This window comes from Mesoplodon densirostris, chromosome 17 (assembly GCF_025265405.1).
Source record: "Mesoplodon densirostris isolate mMesDen1 chromosome 17, mMesDen1 primary haplotype, whole genome shotgun sequence".
In the NCBI taxonomy this organism is placed as follows: Eukaryota; Metazoa; Chordata; class Mammalia; order Artiodactyla; family Ziphiidae; genus Mesoplodon; species Mesoplodon densirostris.
In genome coordinates, this window is record NC_082677.1 from 23,387,488 (window position 1) to 23,407,343 (window position 19,856).

General features: G+C 44.1%; 1 protein-coding gene across 7 annotated transcripts in view; it reads left to right on the forward strand.

The window, feature by feature from the left end:
- Positions 1 to 19,856, forward strand: part of ENOX1 (ecto-NOX disulfide-thiol exchanger 1) — a 320,291-nt gene that overhangs the window by 129,230 nt on the left and 171,205 nt on the right. For all 7 annotated transcript variants that reach the window (XM_060080023.1, XM_060080025.1, XM_060080027.1 and 4 more), the window contains 2 exons: positions 16,579 to 16,749; positions 18,186 to 18,392. In XM_060080023.1, coding sequence (XP_059936006.1) covers positions 16,579 to 16,749; positions 18,186 to 18,392 — 378 coding nt within the window. The remainder of the gene's footprint in view (positions 1 to 16,578; positions 16,750 to 18,185; positions 18,393 to 19,856) is intronic.

The window sequence follows — 19,856 nt, forward strand, 5'->3', positions numbered from 1 at the left end:
AATAGTGTTGGGCCTGTACTTTCTGCTCCTGTGCCACGAGCCTGTCAGTGAGGACAAAGCAGAGAACACCAAAAGCCTATCCAGTCCTTTTTTCCCTATCGTTATGTAACAGCCCTGCTGTACGAAGTCACATAACATCGTACAGAGAGGAAACTAATCATCAGCTAATGAGATAGGGATGTAAAAAGAAGTTTGAAAGAAGTCATTTAGAGACCCCAATTAGGGCCTATTCTCATGGGTCTCCCATGAGCATTTCTGGCTGATCCCAGGTCCAGGGGTGTGAGAAGGGGTTGTGGGGAGAGAGTGGGGGTGTGGGGAAGGAAGGGTGGGAGAAGAGGGAAGAAGATATAGAAACTTCTGGGCACACAAAGAGGCTTTTGCAGTACTCTGGATGAGAACTAATGAGAATCTAAACAGCAGTGGGGTGGAAAAAGAAGATGCCGTAGAAAACCTTTCAAGGGTAGGTCTGTCTGAAAGGCCTACCCTGGATGTGTTTGCCTACAGAGGTTTCAAACTGGGAACTGAGAGGAAGGGTAAGTACCGTTAAAAGAAATGGGGAAACCCTGAAGTTACTTCATCTGCTCAAGAGTGTCTAATAGCACTGGAACAGGACGGATGCCCTTCACACTGTAAAGTTTGCCATGGAGAACATTCAGACAAAACACAGAAACAAGTGAGAGGGTGCAGGAGACCACAGGGCAGGGAAAAGAACTCAGCACGAGCTTCCAACATCAGGAAGTAGGGGTAATCCCGCTTGCCAGTGGACTTGGCAATGGCCCTCCAAATTGGAAATCAACAGCAAAGCGTTCAGAAGAAATAAGCATTAGGGGGAAGGTGTCTAAATGGATTTGTCTAAGGGGATCTCCTCTCCTTCTGTGGCTGTGACCTGCAAGGAGAAATTTGCTGGGGGATTGGAAAGGGCAGGAACTTACAGAGAGGCTTGTCCCACTGTTGTACAGGATACTGAAGGCCCGGGAGGGAACATTCGAGCCAGGAGGAGAACCTAAGAAGACAGATCGGGGAAAATTCAGTGCAGGACGCAAAATCTTCTATTTCATTTCACAATGCCAACTGCAGAGCCGCACGATGGCATCCTGCAGAGACAAGACACGTGTGTTCTAGTTGAATGAGGTCGTTCAGTGATGTCAACTCCGTGATGGGACTGCCGGAAAGGCCCGCATCACTAGAGGATGTGAAGCTGTCGGCACAGGCCTGGCACAGAGCAAGTGTTCGAACGTGACCGCTGTCTTTCAGTCACGATGTACCAAGTCAGCAAAAAACACAGAGTTCAGAATTCAGACCAGGAGCGAGTACTGCTGATCAGAGCATCGACGTCTGCGTGGCCTGTTTCTGGGGACAACCCCAGATCTCAGAGAAGGTGGTCTTCGAGGACAGCCCCATGTGGAAGGACTGCAAGAAGCAGGGTGCCGAGCGTGGCCGAGAGAAGACGCGGGTATTCCCGTGAGCTTCCGTCATGGATTTGACCAGTAAAGGTGGGAGAGAGAATTAGGCCTGGGGCAGCATCTCAGGAGTGCTGACCAAGGACAACAGATTTAACCACAGGATGTTAGGTCCTGAGTCAGCACAGGAAGGGTCACTGTCTCATTGTGAAAGCCATTAGAAGATGGAATGGGCCACCCTGGGAGTTAGCGAATGTGCTGTCTCTAGACACCTCCCAAGGAAGGCAGATGGAGAGGCGTTGGAGACGGCAAGTGCACAGTGAAGAAGCGCAGGACTTTTGATTCCAATTCCAGCTTTACTCCTAACCAGCTGTGTCGCTTTGGGCAAGTCACTTAACCTCTCTGAGCCTCAGTTTTCTCCTCTCCAAATCAAGAGGGTAGGACTAGGAAACGCCCAAGTCGCCTTCAGCCTTGGAAGTAACACCCAGTGTCTTTTGCTTCCTTGTCTAAGTGAACCACTCCCCACCTGGCTGGCACTGCCAACGTGGTTTTTATGCCTCAGCTGTGAGGCCCATTGTGTCTGAAGGGTGTGTTTCAGCAGGCCCAGGGGACACAAAGCCGCTTCCTTTGAGTGTGACAGCTCAGGCCTCTGTAAAAAAAAAAAACTGCTCCGGCACTGAATTCAAATCACCCGGCCCCCAGCGTGCATGAATTTCCCAGAACCTTTGATGGGCTTTTACCTCCGGCTCCCTCAAAATGTATCTGGTTCCTGTGCACAGGTTGCTAGAAAGATCTGATAGACCCCTTTCTAGCTGTCAGTTCTCTGTACCGGTTTTGGTCAGAAGGTTTGAAAATCCTCTTCACTTGGTGTCATGTCATATTTTCAGACATGGGCACAGATTTCCTCAAGTCAACAGTGCCTGAAATGGCTGTTGACGGCTACATTCCTCCAACTGCCAGCATCGCATCCCCCGTGGAAGGGGACACAGGGCTTTATTGATGGAATGAGGTCTTTGTTTATAACGTGCGCACAGCAGGGCTCCAGCTCACCTCGGATATACATCCTGGGTTTAAATGGAAAACATACCTCTCTACCTTTGGGTCTCTTTGGAAAGATCACAACAGCATTTTCAATTTTGCTTTCGTAGAGATTCTGCTTGTAGATATTCACTTATCGTGGGAAGGACACTATTATGTTAACTGATAATCTGTGTGGTTGCTTTGTTCTCGACAAATATATGGCAGTCTTCAAGGTTTGCTTCTTCGCAGAGGGAGAACCTAAGAGCAGTTCTGCCTCCAGAGGACCGATTTGGGACATTTCTTCCAGGAGAATATTTAGAACTGTCTTTGTGTTTATGATCCCAATAAGGATATTGTGGAAATACCTTGTTTATATGCCCCTTGCATATATAGAAGCCATCCTTTTTTAAGACTCGGGTCAGCTGTCATGCCCTCCCGGGTTCCTTCTGGGACAATTACCCCCGCCCTGCCGTATTAGTTTCCTGGGGCTGTCAAAACAAAGTACCAAAAGCTGGGAGGGCTTAAAGCAGAAATGTCTCCTCTCACAGCTGTGGAGGCGAGAAGTCAGGATCACAGTGTTCTCAGGGCTGTCGTCTCCCTGAAGGATCTAAGGAAGAATCTGCCCCACGCCTTTCTCCTAGCTGCTGGTTTCTGTCAGCAGTCCTCGGCGTTCCTTGGCTTGCAGCCGCATCACACCACTCACTACCTGCGTCCTCTCTGTGTGTCTGTCTGTGTCTCTTCTCTTCTTCTTATAAGGACACCAGTCCTATTAGATGGGCCCCCCCAACCAAGTATGACCTCAACTTGATTACATCCTCAAAGACCCCGTTTCTAAATAAAGTCACATTCCCAGGTACCAGGGGAGTTCGCACTTCCACATACCCATTCAGGGGACACAATTTAACCCAGGACACCCCCTATCCCAGACTGGTTCTGATGCCCCCTTCTCTGTGTTTCCATAGCACATCTTATTTAAATGTTCCACAACTGTTATCACACTGGACTGATTGTCATCTTCTGTTTAGTTGTTTCTGCCACTAGACTGCTGCTTCCACAAAGAGAGGACTCATATCTTTGTCTTTGCAGGCCAAGTACCTAGCAAAACATCCAGTACCTAGAAGGCACTCAACTGTTTGTCAAATGAAATACATCACTGTGATGATCTCTGATGTGTATACAATGTTGATAACATATAAGGTTATATTAAATAGATGTAAAAATACGTATTAATGTTGTATGTAATTGTTACCATTAGTTGCATACTTAACCATGTGTTGGACATTCTGTTAAACACTTCGGGTTTTTATTTAATCCACCCAAGAACATGAAGATTTAAATATGATTATCCCCATTTTACAGATATTATAAACGAGACTTAGCAAGGTTAGTTAAATTTCTCCTGAGGTCACACAGCCAGTGTGTGGGAGGCCCAGGGTCCTGACCACAGGTTGCGGACTTGGGCACGATAGACGGCTGTCCTGCAGATTGTCCTCTCTGATGCTCCCGTTTTGTGGATGTAGCATGTCTGGTATTCATGTTCACCTTTACCTGATGAAGACACTGAAGCCCAGAGAGGTTAAGGAACCAGCCAGCCCACATCCTTTTACTTCAAGATCACCTTTTAAAAACTACTTTCCTTTGTTGATCATGAAATGACTTTTTAAGAATATTAAAGAAAAGGAGGACACGGAATGGAAAAAGAGTTACCTTCATAGTCCATGAACTTAACCGATCTTATAGAAAGGCAGGGCTTGTCAATTGCAACGGGAAACCATTGTGAAAAACAGTCTCCCCCTCCTAAACTCCCAGGAAACAGAATGTACTCAGGTATCACGTGGTTTCTCTGTCAAGGGATGACAAATCATATATATATATATATATATATATATATATATATATATATATATTTTTTTTTTTTTTTTTGGTTGTGTTGGGTCTTCATTTCTGTGCGAGGACTTTCTCTAGTTGTGGCAAGCGGGGGCCACTCTTCATTGTGGTGCACGGGCCTCTCACTATCGCGGCCTCTCGTTGCGGAGCACAGGCTCCAGACGCGCAGGCTCAGCAGTTGTGGCTCACGGGCCTAGTTGCTCCGTGGCATGTGGGATCTTCCCAGACCAGGGCTTGAACCCGTGTCCCCTGCATTGGCAGGCAGATTCTCAACCACTGCGCCACCGGGGAAGCCCCCGACAGATCATATTTTGAATCAATAATTCTTCTGAAGAAAGGAGAGGAGCTACTGCATGTTCGTCAGAGCCCCTCCAGCCTGCCTCTGCCTGTGCAAGTCCTGGGTCCGGGACCCCCCCGTGCATGGCATCTCCCTGGGCTTGAGGTCCCACCTGGCCCTCAGGTAGGAGGAAGGGGATCCCAGAGCCCTGCTTCTGGGACTCAGCATCCAGCTGGGTTGACCTGGTCATGCTCTGCCCGCTGCTCCAGGACTGATTACCAGGGTGTCTTGCTCCTTCTACAAACCCCAGCCCTCGCTTCTGGTGTCTGGAGCCTGTCTTACTTCTCCAGCCTGAGTTCCAGATTAGGTAACCTGCTAGATTGCCTAGTTTTTCTTGACCTGTGACCCCACAGTGTGGTTGCTAAGTACCAGTTCCCCTTGGACTGAGTCAGATCCATGGACCAGGGTGGCTCAGGCCCTGTGTCCTGAGAATGGAGTCTCCTGGCAAAGCTGGCCGGCCTGGCCTTGCATTTTATCTGCTGCTAACGATCTCTACCCATCACCAGACCTAGAATGCTACCAGTTGGCCTGACTCCCCCCTCTTTTCTCTTATTATTCTCTGGCAACACTGTGTCCTGCCTTCTGGGCCGCATTTGTTCTTGGCACTGACAGGTTACCTTTGTCCCCTCAGCCTCAGCCCAGCCCGCACCTCACCTAGTTCTGTACAGCCTTGACCAGAGACAGGCCTCTATTGCCTTTCTTTCAAATGGAATCTAGTTCTCACCTTAAATATGAGACTCTTTACCAAGGCATTGCCTGGGAAGGGCGGAAAAGGGGCAAGCCACCGCTAGGGGCAGCAGACGAGAGCAGGAAGGATGGAGGGTAGCACAGCACGGGGCCTGTGGCCTGGCACAGGGCACACCTGACCTTCAGTGGCTGCCCTCCAGTGGTGGCACCCTAGCTTGAACGGCAAAATCCCTTCTGATCTGCCTCCTAGGACCCCTCAGGACGCTGTGGCCACACTAACACGTGCTCACCGTGCTGTAGCCTTGGATGATTGTTTGGAATCCTCCTGTCTTACCAGGCTCCCCCTGACTCATCCCTTCCTAGATGCCTCTTAGTCGTTTGAGCCTCTGTTCACATTTCTCAGCTCTTCTGCAGAGTTTGGTCCTCATCCTTTACGCTGTCTTCAAACCCTGTGATTTTCCCAAGTGGGGAACATGTAGCTGTTACCTCTGTAACTCCAGATCCTGGTAATAGTATGTGCCCAGCAAATGTCGAATGAATGAGTGAATGAATGAATAAATGAATTCAACTGCCATACCTCTAAAGTCTTGAACACAAAACCTCAGGCTGCCCTCTGAAAAATGCTTATCTAATTGATAAAACATTGGACTGCGAATCAGTCAACAGGATTTTTGTTTGTTTTTGTCTTGTCCAGATCGGAAAAGACAGCTAAAACATTTGCTGAGCTTCAGCCTCCCTGCTTCTGTGCTTGTAGCCAGCCATACAAAGAGGATCTGGACAGGGCCGCAGTCTTGGCAATAAGTAACACTTCTTGTTTAAGTGCAGTTTCGAGAAGAAAGTTCTACTATATGCTTAATTGGATTCTTTCTTCCTGCAATTTCCACCTCCTCTCTCTTTTCCCTGAGTGGAATTGGAGCTCACCATCTCTCAAGTTCACGGGGGCACCTTTTCTAAGCAAGACAAGGAACTGACTCTGAGAATGTACATTCTCTCCTCACCTTTGTCTTGTTGTGCACGTCTCAGACTTTCAAAAATTGTGCCTTTGCTTTAATGCGTTAGTCCATAATAGGCTCCTGTGCTCCTTTTTTTTTTTAAACATCTTTATTAGAGTATAATTGCTTTACAATGGTGTGTTAGTTTCTGCTTTATACAGAGTGAATCAGCTATACGTATACATATATTCCCATATCCCCTCCCTCTTGTGTCTCCCTCCCACCCTCCCTATGCCACCACTCTAGGTGGTCACAAAGCACTGAGCTGATCTCCCTGTGCTATGCGGCTGCTTCCCACTAGCTATCTATTTTACATCTGGTAGTGTATATATGTCCATGCCACTCTCTCACTTCGTTCCAGCTTACTCTTTCCCCTCCCCATGTCCTCAAGTCCAGTCTCTATGTCTGCGTCTTCATTCCTGTCCTGCCCCTAGGTTCTTCAGAACCATTTTTTTTTTTTTAGATTCTATGTTAGCATACAGTATTTATTTTTCTCTTTCTGACTTACTTCACTCTGTATGACAGATGCTAGGCCCATCCACCTCACTACAAATAACTCAATTTCGTTTCTTTTTATGGCTGAGTAATATTCCATTGTATATATGTGCCATATCTTCTTTTTCCATTCATCTGTCGAGGGACACTTAGGTTGCTTCCATGTCCTGGCTATTGTAAATAGAGCTGCGATGAACACTGTGGTACTTGACTCTTTTTGAATTACGGTTTTCTCAGTGTATGTGCCCAGTAGTGAGATTGCTGGGTCATATGGTAGTTCTATTTTTAGTTTTCTAAGGAACCTCCATACTGTTCTCCATAGTGGCTGTATCAGTTTACATTCCCACCAACAGTGCAAGAGGGTTCCCTTTTCTGCACACCCTCTCCAGCATCTTTTGTTTGTAGATTTTCTGATGATGCCCATTCTAACTGGTGTGAGGTGATACCTCATTGTAGTTTTGATTTGCATTTCTCTAATAATTAGTGATGCTGAGCAGCTTTTCATGTGCTTCTTGGCCATCTGTATGTCTGCTTTGGAGAAATGTCTATTTAGGTCTTCTGCCCATTTTTGGAGTGGACTGTGTGTTTTTTTAATATTGAGCTGTTTATATATTTTGTGGATTAATCCTTTGTCTATTGATTCGTTTGCAAATATTTTCTCCCATTCTGAGGGTTGTCTTTTCATCTTGTTTGTAGTTTCCTTTGCTGTGCAAAACGTTTTTAAGTTTCATTAGCTGCCATTTGTTTATTGTTGTTTTTATTTCCATTTCTCTAGGAGGTAGATCAAAACAGATCTCGCGGGCTTCCATGGTGGCGCAGTGGTTGAGAGTCCGCCTGCCGATGCAGGAGACGCGGGTTCGTGCCCCGATCCCGGGGGATCCCGCATGCCGCGGAGCGGCTGGGCCCGCGAGCCATGGCCGCGGAGCCTGTGTGTCCGGAGCCTGTGCTCCGCAACGGGAGAGGCCACGGCAGTGAGAGGCCCGCGTACAGCAAAAAAAAAAAAAAAAAAAAAAAACAGATCTCGCTGTGATTTACGTCAAAGAGTGTTCTGCCTGTGTTTTCCTCTAAGAGTTTTTAGTGTCCAGGCTTACATTTAGGTCTCTAATCCATTCTGAGTTTATTTTTCTGTATGCGGTTAGGGAGTGTTCTAATTTCATTCTTTTACATGTAGCTGTCCAGTTTTCCCAGCACCACTTATTGGAGAGGCTGTCTTTTCTCCATTGTATATTCTTGCCTCCTTTATCAAAAATAAGGTGACCATATGTGCGTGGGTTTATCTCTGGGCTTTCTATCCTGTTCCATTGATCTATATTTCTGTTTTTGTGCCAGTACCATACTGTCTTGATTACTGCAGCTTTGTAGTATAGTCTGAAGTCCAGGAGCCTGATTCCTCCAGCTCCATTTCTCTTTCTAAAGACTGCTTTGGCTGTTTGGGGTCTTTTATGTTTCCATACAAATTGTGAAATGTTTTGTTCCAGTTCTGTGAAAAATGCCGTTGGTAGTTTGATAGGGATTGCATTGAATCTGTAGATAGCTTTGGGTTGTATAGTCATTTTCATAATGTTGATTCTTCCAATCCAAGAACCTGTTATATCTCTCCATCTGTTTGTATCGTCTTTAATTTCTTTCATCAGTGTCTTATAGTTTTCTGCATAGAGGTCTTCTGTCTCCTTAGGTAGGTTTAATCCTAGGTATTTAATTTGTTTTGTTGCAATGGTAAATGGGAGTGTTTCCTTAATTTCTCTTTCAGATTTTTCATCATTAGTGTATAGGAATGCAAGAGATTTCTGTGCATTAATTTTGTATTCTGCTACTTTACCAAATACATTGATTAGCTCTAGTAGTTTTCTGGTAGCTTCTTCAGGATTCCCTATGTATAGTATCATGTAATCTGCAAACAGTGACAGCTTTACTTCTTCTTTTCCAACTTGGATTCCTTTCATTTCTTTTTCTTCTCTGATTGCTGTAGCTAAAACTGCCAAAACTCTGTTGAATAAAAGTGGGAAGAGTGGGCAACCTTGTCTTGTTCCTGATCTTAGAGGAAATGATTTCAGGTTTTCACCACTGAGAACGATGTTGGCTGTGGGTTTGTCATATAAGGCCTTTATTATGTTGAGGTTAGTTCCCTCTGTTCCTACTTTCTGAAGGGTTTTTATCGTAAATCGGTGCTGAATTTTCTCGAAAGCTTTTTCTGCATCTATTGTGATGATCATACGGTTTTTTTCCTTCAATTTGTTAATATGGTGTATCACATTGATTGATTTGCTTACATTGAAGAATCCTTGCATTCCTGGGATAAACCCCACTTGATCATGGTGTATGGTCCTTTAAATGTGCCGTTGGATTCTGTTTGCTAGTATTTTGTGGAGAATTTTTGCATCTATATTCATCAGTGATATTGGCCTGTAGTTTTCTTTCTTTGTGACATCTTTGGTTTTGGTATCAGGTGATGGTGGCCTCGTAGAAAGAGGTTGGGAGTGTTCCTCCCTCTGCTATATTTTGGAAGAGTTTGAGAAGGATACGTGTTAGCTCTTCTCTGAATGTTTGATAGAATTCACCTGTGAAGCCATCTGGTTCTGTGCTTTTGTTTGTTGGAAGATTTTTAAGCAGAGTCTCAATTTCAGTGCTTGTGGTTGGTCTGTTTATATTTTCTATTTCTTCCTGGTTCAGTGTCGGAAGGTTGTGTTTTTCTAAGAATTTGTTCATTTCTTCCAGGTTGTCCATTTTTTGGCATACAGTTGCTTGTAGTAATCTCTCACGATCCTTTGTATTTCTGCAGTGTTACTTGTTACTTCTCCTTTTTCATTTCTAATTCTATTGATTTGAGTCTTCCTTGTTTTCTTGATGAGTCTGGCTAATGGTTTATCAATTTTGTTTATCTTCTCGAAGAAGCAGGTTTTAGTTTTATTGATCTTTGCCATTGTTTCCTTCATTTCTTTTTCATTTATTTCTCATCTGATCTTTATGTTCTCTCCTTCTGCTAATTTTGGGGTTTTTTTATTCCTCTATCTAATTCCTTTAGGTGTAAGGTTAAGTTGTTTATTTGAGATGTTTCTTCTTTCTTGAGGTAGGATTGTATTGCTATAAACTTCCCTCTTAGAACTGCTTTTGCTGCATCCCATAGGTTTTGGGTCATCGTATTTTCATTGTCATTTGTGTCTAGGTATTTTTTGATTTCCTCTTTGATTTCTTCAGTGATCTCTTGGTTATTTGGTAGTGTATTGTTTAGCTTCCATGTGTTTGTAGTTTTTACAGATTTTTTCCTGTAATTGATGTCTAGTCTCATAGCGTTGTGGTCAGAAAAGATACTTGATATGATTTCAATTTTCTTAAATTTTAAAATTTACCAAGGCTTGATTTGTGACCCAAGATATGATCTATCCTGGAGAATGTTCCATGAGCACTTGAGAAGAAAGAGTATTCTCCTGTTTTTGGATGGGATGTCCTATAAATATCAATTAAGTCCATCTTGTTTATCATTTAAAGCTTGTGTTTCCATATTTATTTTCATTTTGGATGATCTGTCCATTGGTGAAGTGGGGTGTTAAAGTCCCCTACTATGATTGTGTTACTGATGATTTCCCCTTTTATGGCTGTTAGTATTTGCCTTATATATTGAGGTGCTCCTATGTTGGGTGCATAAATATTTACAATTGTTATATCTTCTTCTTGGATTGATCCCTTGATCATTATGTAGTGTCCTTCTTTGTCTCTTGTAATAGTCTATTTTAAAGTCTATTTTGTGTTATATGAGAATTGCTACTCCAGCTTTTTTTTATTTCCATTTGCATGGAATGCCTTTTTCCATCCTTCACTTTCAGTCTGTATGTGTCCCTGGGTCTGAAGTGGGTCTCTTCTAGACAACATATATATGGGTCTTGTTTTTGTATCCATTCAGCCAGTTTATGTCTTTTGACTGAGCATTTAATCCATTTACCTTTAAGGTAGTTATGATATGTATGTTCTATTACCATTTTCTTAATTTTTTGGGTTTGTTATTTTAAGTCTTTTCCTTCTCTTGTGTTTCCTGCCTGGAGAAGTTTCTTTAGCATTTGTTGTAAAGCTGGTTTGGTGGTGCTGAATTCTCTTAGATTTTGCTCGTCTGTAAAGGTTTTAATTTCTCCGTCGAATCTAAATGAGATCCTTGCTGGGTAGAGTAATCTTGTTTGTAGGTTTTTCCCTTTCATTACTTTAAATATGTTCTGCCAGTCCCTTCTTGCTTGCAGAGTTTCTGCTGAAAGATCAGCTGTTAACCTTGTGGGGATTCCCTTGTATGTTATGTGTTGTTTTTCCCTTGCTGCTTTTAATATTTTTTCTTTGTATTTAATTTTTGATAGTTTGATTACTATTTGTCCTGATGTGTTGCTCCTTGGATTTATCCTGTTTGGGACTGTCTGTGCTTCCTGGAGTTGACTGACTATTTCCTTTTCCCTATTAGGGAAATTTTCAACTATACTCTCTTCAAATATTTTCTCAGTCCCTTTCTTTTTCTCTTCTTCTTCTGGGACCCCTATAATTCAAATGTTGGTGCGTTTAATGTTGTCCCATAGGTCTCTGAAACTGTCCTCAGTTCTCTTCATTCTTTTTTCTTTATTCTGCTCTGCAGTAGTTATTTCCACTATTTTATCTTCCAGGTCACTTATCCATTTTTCTGCCTCAGTTATTCTACTGCTGATTCCTTCTAGAGAATTTTTAATTTCGTTCATTGTGTTGTTCATCATTGTTTGTTTGCTCTTTAGTTCTTCTAGGTCCTCGTTAAACGTTTCTTGTATTTTCTCCATTCTGTTTCCAAGATTTTAGATCATCTTTACTATCATGACTTTGAATTCTTTTTCAGGTAGACTGCCTATTTCCTCTTCATTTGTTTGGTTTGGTGGGTTTTTACTTTGCTCCTTCATCTGCTGTGTGTTTCTCTGTCTTCTCATTTTGCTTCTCTTACTGTGTTTGGGGTCTCCTTTTCGCAGGCTGCAGGTTCATAGTTCCGTTGTTTTTTTTGTTGGCCCAGTGAGTAGGGTTGTTTCAGTGCATTGTGTGGGCTTCCTGGTGTAGCTGACTGGTGCCTGTGTTCTGGTGGATGAGGTTGAATCTTGTCTTTCTGGTGGGCAGGACCATGTCTGCTGGTGTGTTTTGGGGTGTCTGTGACCTAATTATGATTTTAGGCAGCTTCTTTGCTAATGGGTGTGGTTGTGTTCCTGTCTTGCTAGTTGTTTGGCATATGGTGTCCAGCAATGGAGTTTGCTGGTTATTCAGTGGAGTTGGGTCTTAGCATTGAATTGGAGATCTCTGGGAGAGCTTTCACCATTTGATATTAGATGGAGCCGGGAGGTCTCTAGTGGACCAGTGTCCTGAACTCGGCTCTCCCACCTCAGAGACACAGGCCTGACACCCAGCCAGAGCACCAAGATCCTGTCAGCCACATGGCTCAGAAGAAAAGGGAGAAAGAAAGAAGGAAAAAAATAAAATAAAGTTATTAAAATAAAAATTTTAAAAACAATTATTAAAAATAAAAGTAAAAAGTAATAAGAAGATGAAAGAAAGAAGAGAGCAACCAAACCAAAAAACAAATCCACCAATGATAACAAGCGCTAAAAAACTATACTGAAAAAAAAAAAAAAAAAAAAAAACAGACAGAACCCTAGGACAAATGGTAAAAGCAAAGCTATACAGACAAAACCACACAAAGTTCACTGCCTCAATTTTGGGATGATTGGTTGTCTATTCAGGTATTCCACAGATGCAGGGTACATCCAGTTGATTGTGGAGATTTAATCTGCTGCTCTTGAGGCTGCTGGGAGAGATTTCCCTTTCTCTTCTGTGTTCACACAGCTCCCGGGGTTCAGCTTTGGATTTGGACCCGCTTCTGTGTGTAGGTCACCTGAGGGCGTCTGTTCTTCGCTCAGACAAGACGGGGTTAAAGGAGTAGCTGATTCGGGGTCTCTGGCTCACTCAGGCCGCGGGGAGGGAGGGGTACGGAGGCGGGGTGAGCCTGCAGCGGCAGAGGCCTGCGTGACGTTGCAACAGCCTGAGGCACCGTGTGTTCTTCTGGGGAAGTTGTCCCTGGATCCCGGGACCCTGGCAGTGGAGGGTGCACAGGCTCCCGGGAGGGGAGGTGTGGACGATGACCTGTGCTCGCACACAGGCTCCTTGGTGTCGGCAGCAGCAGCCTTAGCGTTTCATGCCCGTCTCTGGTGTCCGCGCTGATAGCCACGGCTCGCGCCTGTCTCTGGAGCTCGTTTAGGCGGTGCTCTGGATCCCTTCTCCTCGTGCACCCCAAAGCAATGGTCTCTTGCCTCTTCGGCAGCTCCAGACCTTTCCCCGGACTCCCTCCCGGCTAGCTGTGGCACACTAACCCCTTCAGGCTGTGTTCACGCCACCAACCCCAGTCCTCTCCCTGGGATCCGACCTCCGAAGCCCGAGCCTCAGCTCCCAGCCCCCGCCCTCCCCGGCAGGGGAGCAGACAAGCCTCTCGGGCTGGTGAGTGCCGGTCGGCACCGACCCTCTGTGCGGGAATCTCTCCCCTTTGCCCTCCACACCCCTGTTGCTGCGCTCTTCTCCGCAGTGCCAAAGCGTCCCCCCTCCGCCACCCGCAGTCTTCGCCTGTGAAGGGGCTTCTAGTGTGTGGAGACCTTTCCTCCTTCACGGCTCCCTCCCACTGGTGCAGGTCCCATCCCTATCCTTTTGTCTCTGTTTATTCTTTTTTCTTTGGCCCTACCCAGGTACATGGGGAGTTTCTTGACTTTTGGGGGGTCTGAGGTCTTCTGCCAGCGTTCAGTAGGTGTTCTGTAGGAGTTGTTCCACGTGTAGATGTATTTCTGATGTATCTGTGGGGAGGACGGTGATCTCCACGTCTTACTCCTCCGCCATCTTGAAGGTCTTCAAAGGGTGCATTCTGCTGATCTTGGAGAGTCTCCTGGAGAGGCTGGGGGTGGCTGTGTCTCCTGCTGGGGACACAGACACTAGCTAGCGGCAGCCACACTCAAAAACTCTTACCCTGTGGAAGCTGGAAGACGCTGCTGGCAGGCGCCTGGTGAGATCCTCCTGTGCTCTTGGAGAAAACAATTTTCATCTGTTCATATATTGTTAAAAAGTAATGGTTTCATACTTTTTTTAAAGTCTAATCCTTCCCACTTCTTCCTCTCAAATACTGAATCTCAGATCCTTTGATGTTCAGCATAATTTAAGTGTTAATTCCTTGCTAAGCTCTTTTCAAGCTACTACACTCACCATGCAGATTTCATTCAACCCCACAGTCTCTTTTTATTAATGTCTCAGAAAAAGCAATGTAACTCTTGCTCTGTATTCAAATATTTTGCTCAAGAGTAGTATCTTTTGTCCTCATTCCTGAAGATGTATTTATTTATTTGGCCTTCAAAAAGAAAACACAAGTCTGCCACAACTAAAAGAGAACGCAAGAACTGGGCTTCTCGTCTCGTTTTGGGAAACATCTGGTTATTGTAATTCACAGAGCTCTCACGCGGTCCTGAGTGGTTTCAGCCTTAAATCACCTTGTGTTGGCAAACAGTAGTAAGGGCCAGGCCAGGAAAGGAACAGACCGATCTCATGTACAGAACAAGATTAAATAAAGGCATCAGCATGCCAGTATTCCCATTACCAATATTTCTATTTCTAATATATCGTCCTGAGAAGCCAATGTGTTATTTCAGTGATGATGACATTGCAAGCCATTCTGTTCTGGAGCTCTCCTTTAGAATTGGCATCCGGATCAGAAGGCTACATCTTGGTTTGTTTTACAGAGTAGAGTACATTTGTGGTAGTGGCATGTATTAGGTACATGATCTAGTTGGGTCATTCTAGGTGGAAACTTCAAAGTGGTTAAAAGAGATGTTTTTTATATCCGGAGCCAGAGACCTGGACCCTACTTCTGACTTTGCCATTTGTTTGCTTTGTGATGTTGGAAATTTTACTTTACTGCTTTAAGCCTCGATTACTTTAGCTGTGAAATGGGAATAACACCTGTGAAACTTGATGAAGATTTCAAACGAATCACCAAAGTGTGAGTCCTGCCTCTGTCACTTCCAAACTTTTATGTCATTTGTACTTCACTTTGTTTTGAACAATTATCAGTGAAGAATCCTGGAGTCCTAGGAGGCTAGTGCTCCAAGAGATTATCCACTCAAAAGCCCCGCGTGAGAGACGAAGAACCTGAGAACCATAATTATAGAAGTACCTCGAATGTCAGGGTGACTGCTTTGAAAGAGAATGCTTATTTGACAGTTACACTGAGGGTTTCTTAAAAAAGGCCCAAACCAAGAAACAAACCCAAAACCCCACCTCATTTTACTGAAGTAAGGCTGGTATGCAGTCAAATTAAATGGATTTCCTCATAAATAGGACAGCAGTCCTCTTGAGCTTATACATCAGGATCACCCTGCTTATTCTGTTCAGTCCAGAAGAGGAATGGAAATACCCAAAGCAGCTGGAGGAAAGCTCTAATAAACTGCTTCCTAGAAAGGAAAAGTCCATGCTGGTCCTTCTGTATCCCCTGGAGAGTCTTGGTAAACAAAGCCTATAGTTGTCACTTCACCTGCCTCTGGGCTTATCTGACCTTTCAGCACAGGTAAGCAAAGGGTGAGGCCATGCAGGGGCCTAAGGCACGGGCTGGCTGGACGTGAGAACCACAAAGGAGAGGGGGTGGGAGGGAAGAATGGGAATGATCTAGAATAATGGGGAGAAAAGGAGAACAAGAGAAAGAAATTTCGTCCCTGAGAACTGTAGTGGAGGGTCACCACGGCTAGTGCTGGGGGCATCTGTGCTTCTGTTTGTCTACCTCCAAACAGTATCACACCACCAATGAGAGTATGTTATCTGAAAACAGAAAAATTCTCAGGAGAGGGATCCGCTTGCAGCTACTATAGAAACTCAGTACATCTTAACAGTCCCTACTCTTAGAAAGGTGTTACTAATTAAAAATAAAAAAATAAAAATCCCTGTATATCACTTTTGAAATGACTTGCTTTATTATCCCATTAAAAAAAATTCAGTGTTTACACTGGAAAACCCACCCTTTTTGTGCCCTTCCATTTTTTATGCAGGGCGTAAATTTGTATTTTTTATACAACAAATAAAGATTTCAGAAGGGTGGTCAATTATTTGCTGATTGAATTATAGGAAGAACGTGTGATTATCCAATAGAACTCAGAAATGTATATAGCTAATATTATGCCCGCATGTATCTAACCCAGCCTTAGTAATTATAATCACTCTTTGTTTTTTATTTCCTGGGGGGAATAGGTTAGGTTGGACCTGAATGCATCATTATAAAGTATGCACATATAAACTGAACTTTCTTAAATCGAGGTCACTTGGGTAAGAAGGCTCTTTTGATAAAACCGGGTTGACAGTTGTATTCACTGGGCACTTCAGTGTTAAATGATATTCTTCTCACATCCTGGGTCATAAGGCAGTCACATCTACATCGAAGTTAAGAAACAGAAAATCACGTTCACAGTAACAGCAAAGCTTCATGGTGCGTGGTTTTACACTTGAATACGCTGTGTTCTGTTCTGCCATGTTAATATTTTAAACAATATAACTTCCTTTCCATGTAGCATTAAGTTCATCTTTTATTTTCTCTTTACCTTTCTGAAATAGCTTTCTATATTGCTATATTTATGCCAGGAGAAATTCCTAAAACATAGGAAGCATAAAGTCAAATCATCTTTGCAGGAAAACGGCAAAAGTAACAACAAAAACCAGTTTAAGATCCTCCAACCAAAATGATATCTTGTGTACTTTACAGACTCAATCTGTGTACCAGGCTTTGATCCAGGCCTCAACATGATGACTGGGATCACCCCTATTAACCCAATGATACCAGGCCTGGGGCTAGTACCCCCTCCACCAACAGAAGTGGCTGTCGTCAAAGAAATAATCCACTGCAAAAGCTGTACTCTTTTCCCCCAAAACCCAAGTAAGTGACGTCTGTGAGAAGTATTTGATCATCGATTTAAGTTTCTTTCTTTTTTAATATAGTATTGCATTCATTTTCAGATGTGACTCAAAGTTCTCCCACCTAGGTACACAGAGTGGGGATCATTCTACAGAAGTCCTTTGTCTCTAGATTAAAACAAATATGTGGGTCCCTGTGTCTCTCCAGGAGCTGAATTGACACCACGAAGGGAGCATGGGTGATTGGGGTGTATAGCCAGCATTGAGAACCTTTTTGCGCGCAACGAAGTCTAGCATTTGCTGCAGATCGGAGTGTGAAATATGTGAACACTTCCATCCATCTTCAAAAATGTGGGAGAGAAACTCTGAAATGCATTTTGCTAGATGGAAAACGGAATTAATTTGGCAGTTAGCAATTTGGTGGTGGAGGGGAGCGGGGAGCCTGCCTCTCAGAGTTCCTGGACCAGATTGCATTCGCTTGAAGGAAACATATATTTGATGAAATAAATAGGCCAGTTTTTTTTTTTTTAACTTAGCCTCTGATACTAAATTTATGGGCTTAAATAGCTGGGATTTTTTTTTATTCATATGAATCAGTGTTGCCTTTTTAAAGTGGACTTTTCAGAAGATTGCTTTTTATCTTTTTATGCAGGCTCCCTCAGATTTAGTAGTTTGCTCATTTAAATGTGAATGATAAAAAAAAAAAAAGGAGGGGGTGGTTTCAGGCCTTGTGTTTCGCAGCCAAGTAAGTACTGCGCCTGCTTTCAGGCTCTGCTCTCTGTTCTGCCTTACTGCTCCATTATCCCGCAACCAGACAAAGCAGACAACAACCCTCGTTTTTTTTTGTTTTTGTTTTTGTTTTTTTGGCGGTACGCGGGCCTCTCACTGTTGTGGCCTCTCCCGTTGCGGAGCACAGGCTCCCGGACGCCCAGGCTCAGCGGCCATGGCTCACGGGCCCAGCCGCTCCGCGGCATGTGGGATCTTCCCGGACCGGGGCACGAACCCGTGTCCCCTGCATCGGCAGGCAGACTCTCAACCACTGCGCCACCAGGGAAGCCCAACCCTCGGTTTTTCATCATGTTTTTATTTCATCATGCTCTGTACTTCATGAAGTTTTTTTTTTTTTTCCTTTCCGATTTTCTGGGGCTCTGTATTATGAAGGAGAAATGAAATCATGGTAACATTTGCTGTATCTCTGTTCGCGGACGAGCATAGCCACTCTGTGTAGAACTGAACACAGAAAGTAGAGAAAGGTGGGGAGGAGGAGGGGAGAGGCACTGAAAACCAGGACAGCCTGCCATCTGTGTAGATCGCTCTAGAAATCCATCATTACTCAGAATGGAGAAGGTTAGTCTGCGAGTTTGACTTTCACCAGGTGAACCAGAAAAACAAACAAACAAAAAAAACACAGCAACTATAACTAAAAGGCAAAACCTTCTGTTTTGTTGCGGTTCTCAGATCTTCCACCTCCCTCCACAAGAGAACGACCTCCCGGGTGTAAGACCGTGTTTGTCGGGGGATTACCAGAAAACGCCACTGAGGAAATCATTCAAGAAGTCTTCGAGCAGTGCGGTGACATCACAGCGATTCGGAAAAGCAAGAAGAATTTTTGTCACATTCGCTTTGCCGAGGAGTTCATGGTTGATAAAGCCATTTACCTTTCTGGTACTTTGCATCACATAAGGGGGTTTTCTCGGCGCTTTGTGATGTCTTGTTATGTTAATATGAGCGTATTCCCTTTTGCCTTAATGCACAATAAAAGTCCCCACAGTTTGGGGCTAGAGAAGGAGGAATTCTGCCCTTAGGCTGCCAGAAGCTCCCTGTTAAGTCTGTGAACGCACCTCCCTGCTGCAGACACGGTGTCCCACCATCCAGGCTTTAGGAATTCCATCGAGTTTCTAATTAATGTTCTCAAGTGCTTCTTAGATGAGAAGCAATATTATGAATACTGAGGACCATTATTATTATTGGATGTAATTCTCTGGGGGAATAAAGTCCTCTCTCAGCATAATTTCAGTTTTTCAGAAGTGGTTCACTTTCTAGACACCAGGGCACCAGATCAAGATGAGTGCCGTGCAGAAAGTGGTCCTCGGGCCTGAGGAGGAGGCCCAGCGTCACCTCCCAGTTGCTAGTGCATTTAGCCTGGCCAAGCCCGCCCCACCATCCCTCCTTCTCTGGTGCCATTTATAAGGGAAATTTTCACAGAGGTTGAAATTAAGCCTCCTGCTGCCTTCCACCCTCTGGGTGTTAGAGCAAATGTATGGAGCCTGTCAGCAAGGCCTTTGCCAAATCTAAGCATCACAGAGCTGGTATTGAAACGTAGCTTTGGAAGGATGTCTTTTTAGATTGAACTCACTGCCATGCCCTCTGTGCCTCCATCTGCATATTTCATTCTGTCACTCTGCACATCACTTCCCTCTTCCAGAGGCAAAGCTAGTGGGGAAAAGTGCGAAAAGAAGAGGGGAAAAAAAATCTGAACATTACTACCAGATGTACTTAACTCTGCAGTCAGCCCCTATTACCATAAAATTGTCTTGCAAACCCCAGAAGCCTTGAGGTTATTCCAACACTGAAGAGACTTTCCTGAGCTAGATAGTGACCTGGAGAACTTTAAAACCCTTATTCCAATAAAACCTGACAGTGGAAAAGGAAACCTGAAAGTATTCCAGAATGGAGGTGGACGATAAAACATCGAATAAGAATACAACACTCATATCTCTCACAAAGTCTTGAGCTACAGCATCAGAGTAATCTATTAGACAACTGGGGATTCTGTGGAGTGTATGGCACTGGATTTCACAGGTCTCGGGCAAGATAACCTCTCTCTGAGCCTCTCTTTTCTCTTCTGCAAAATCGAGATAGTAATAATGCTACCCCATCGGATTGTTATGAGGAATGAATCAAAATAAGGGATAGTAAGTGCCTAGCAGGGCACGTGCAACATGGGAACCATTCAGTAAGTGGTTGTTTTTAACACAAATATCCTGATGATGATAGAGAAGGAATCCTGCCCTGGGAATTTGGGTTCTAATCACAGCTCCACCAATACAACTATGACTTTACCCCCACCTGATTAAATGAAAGGGCTACAGTAAATCAAAGGTGTTGTTCAACACTGACATAATGTTT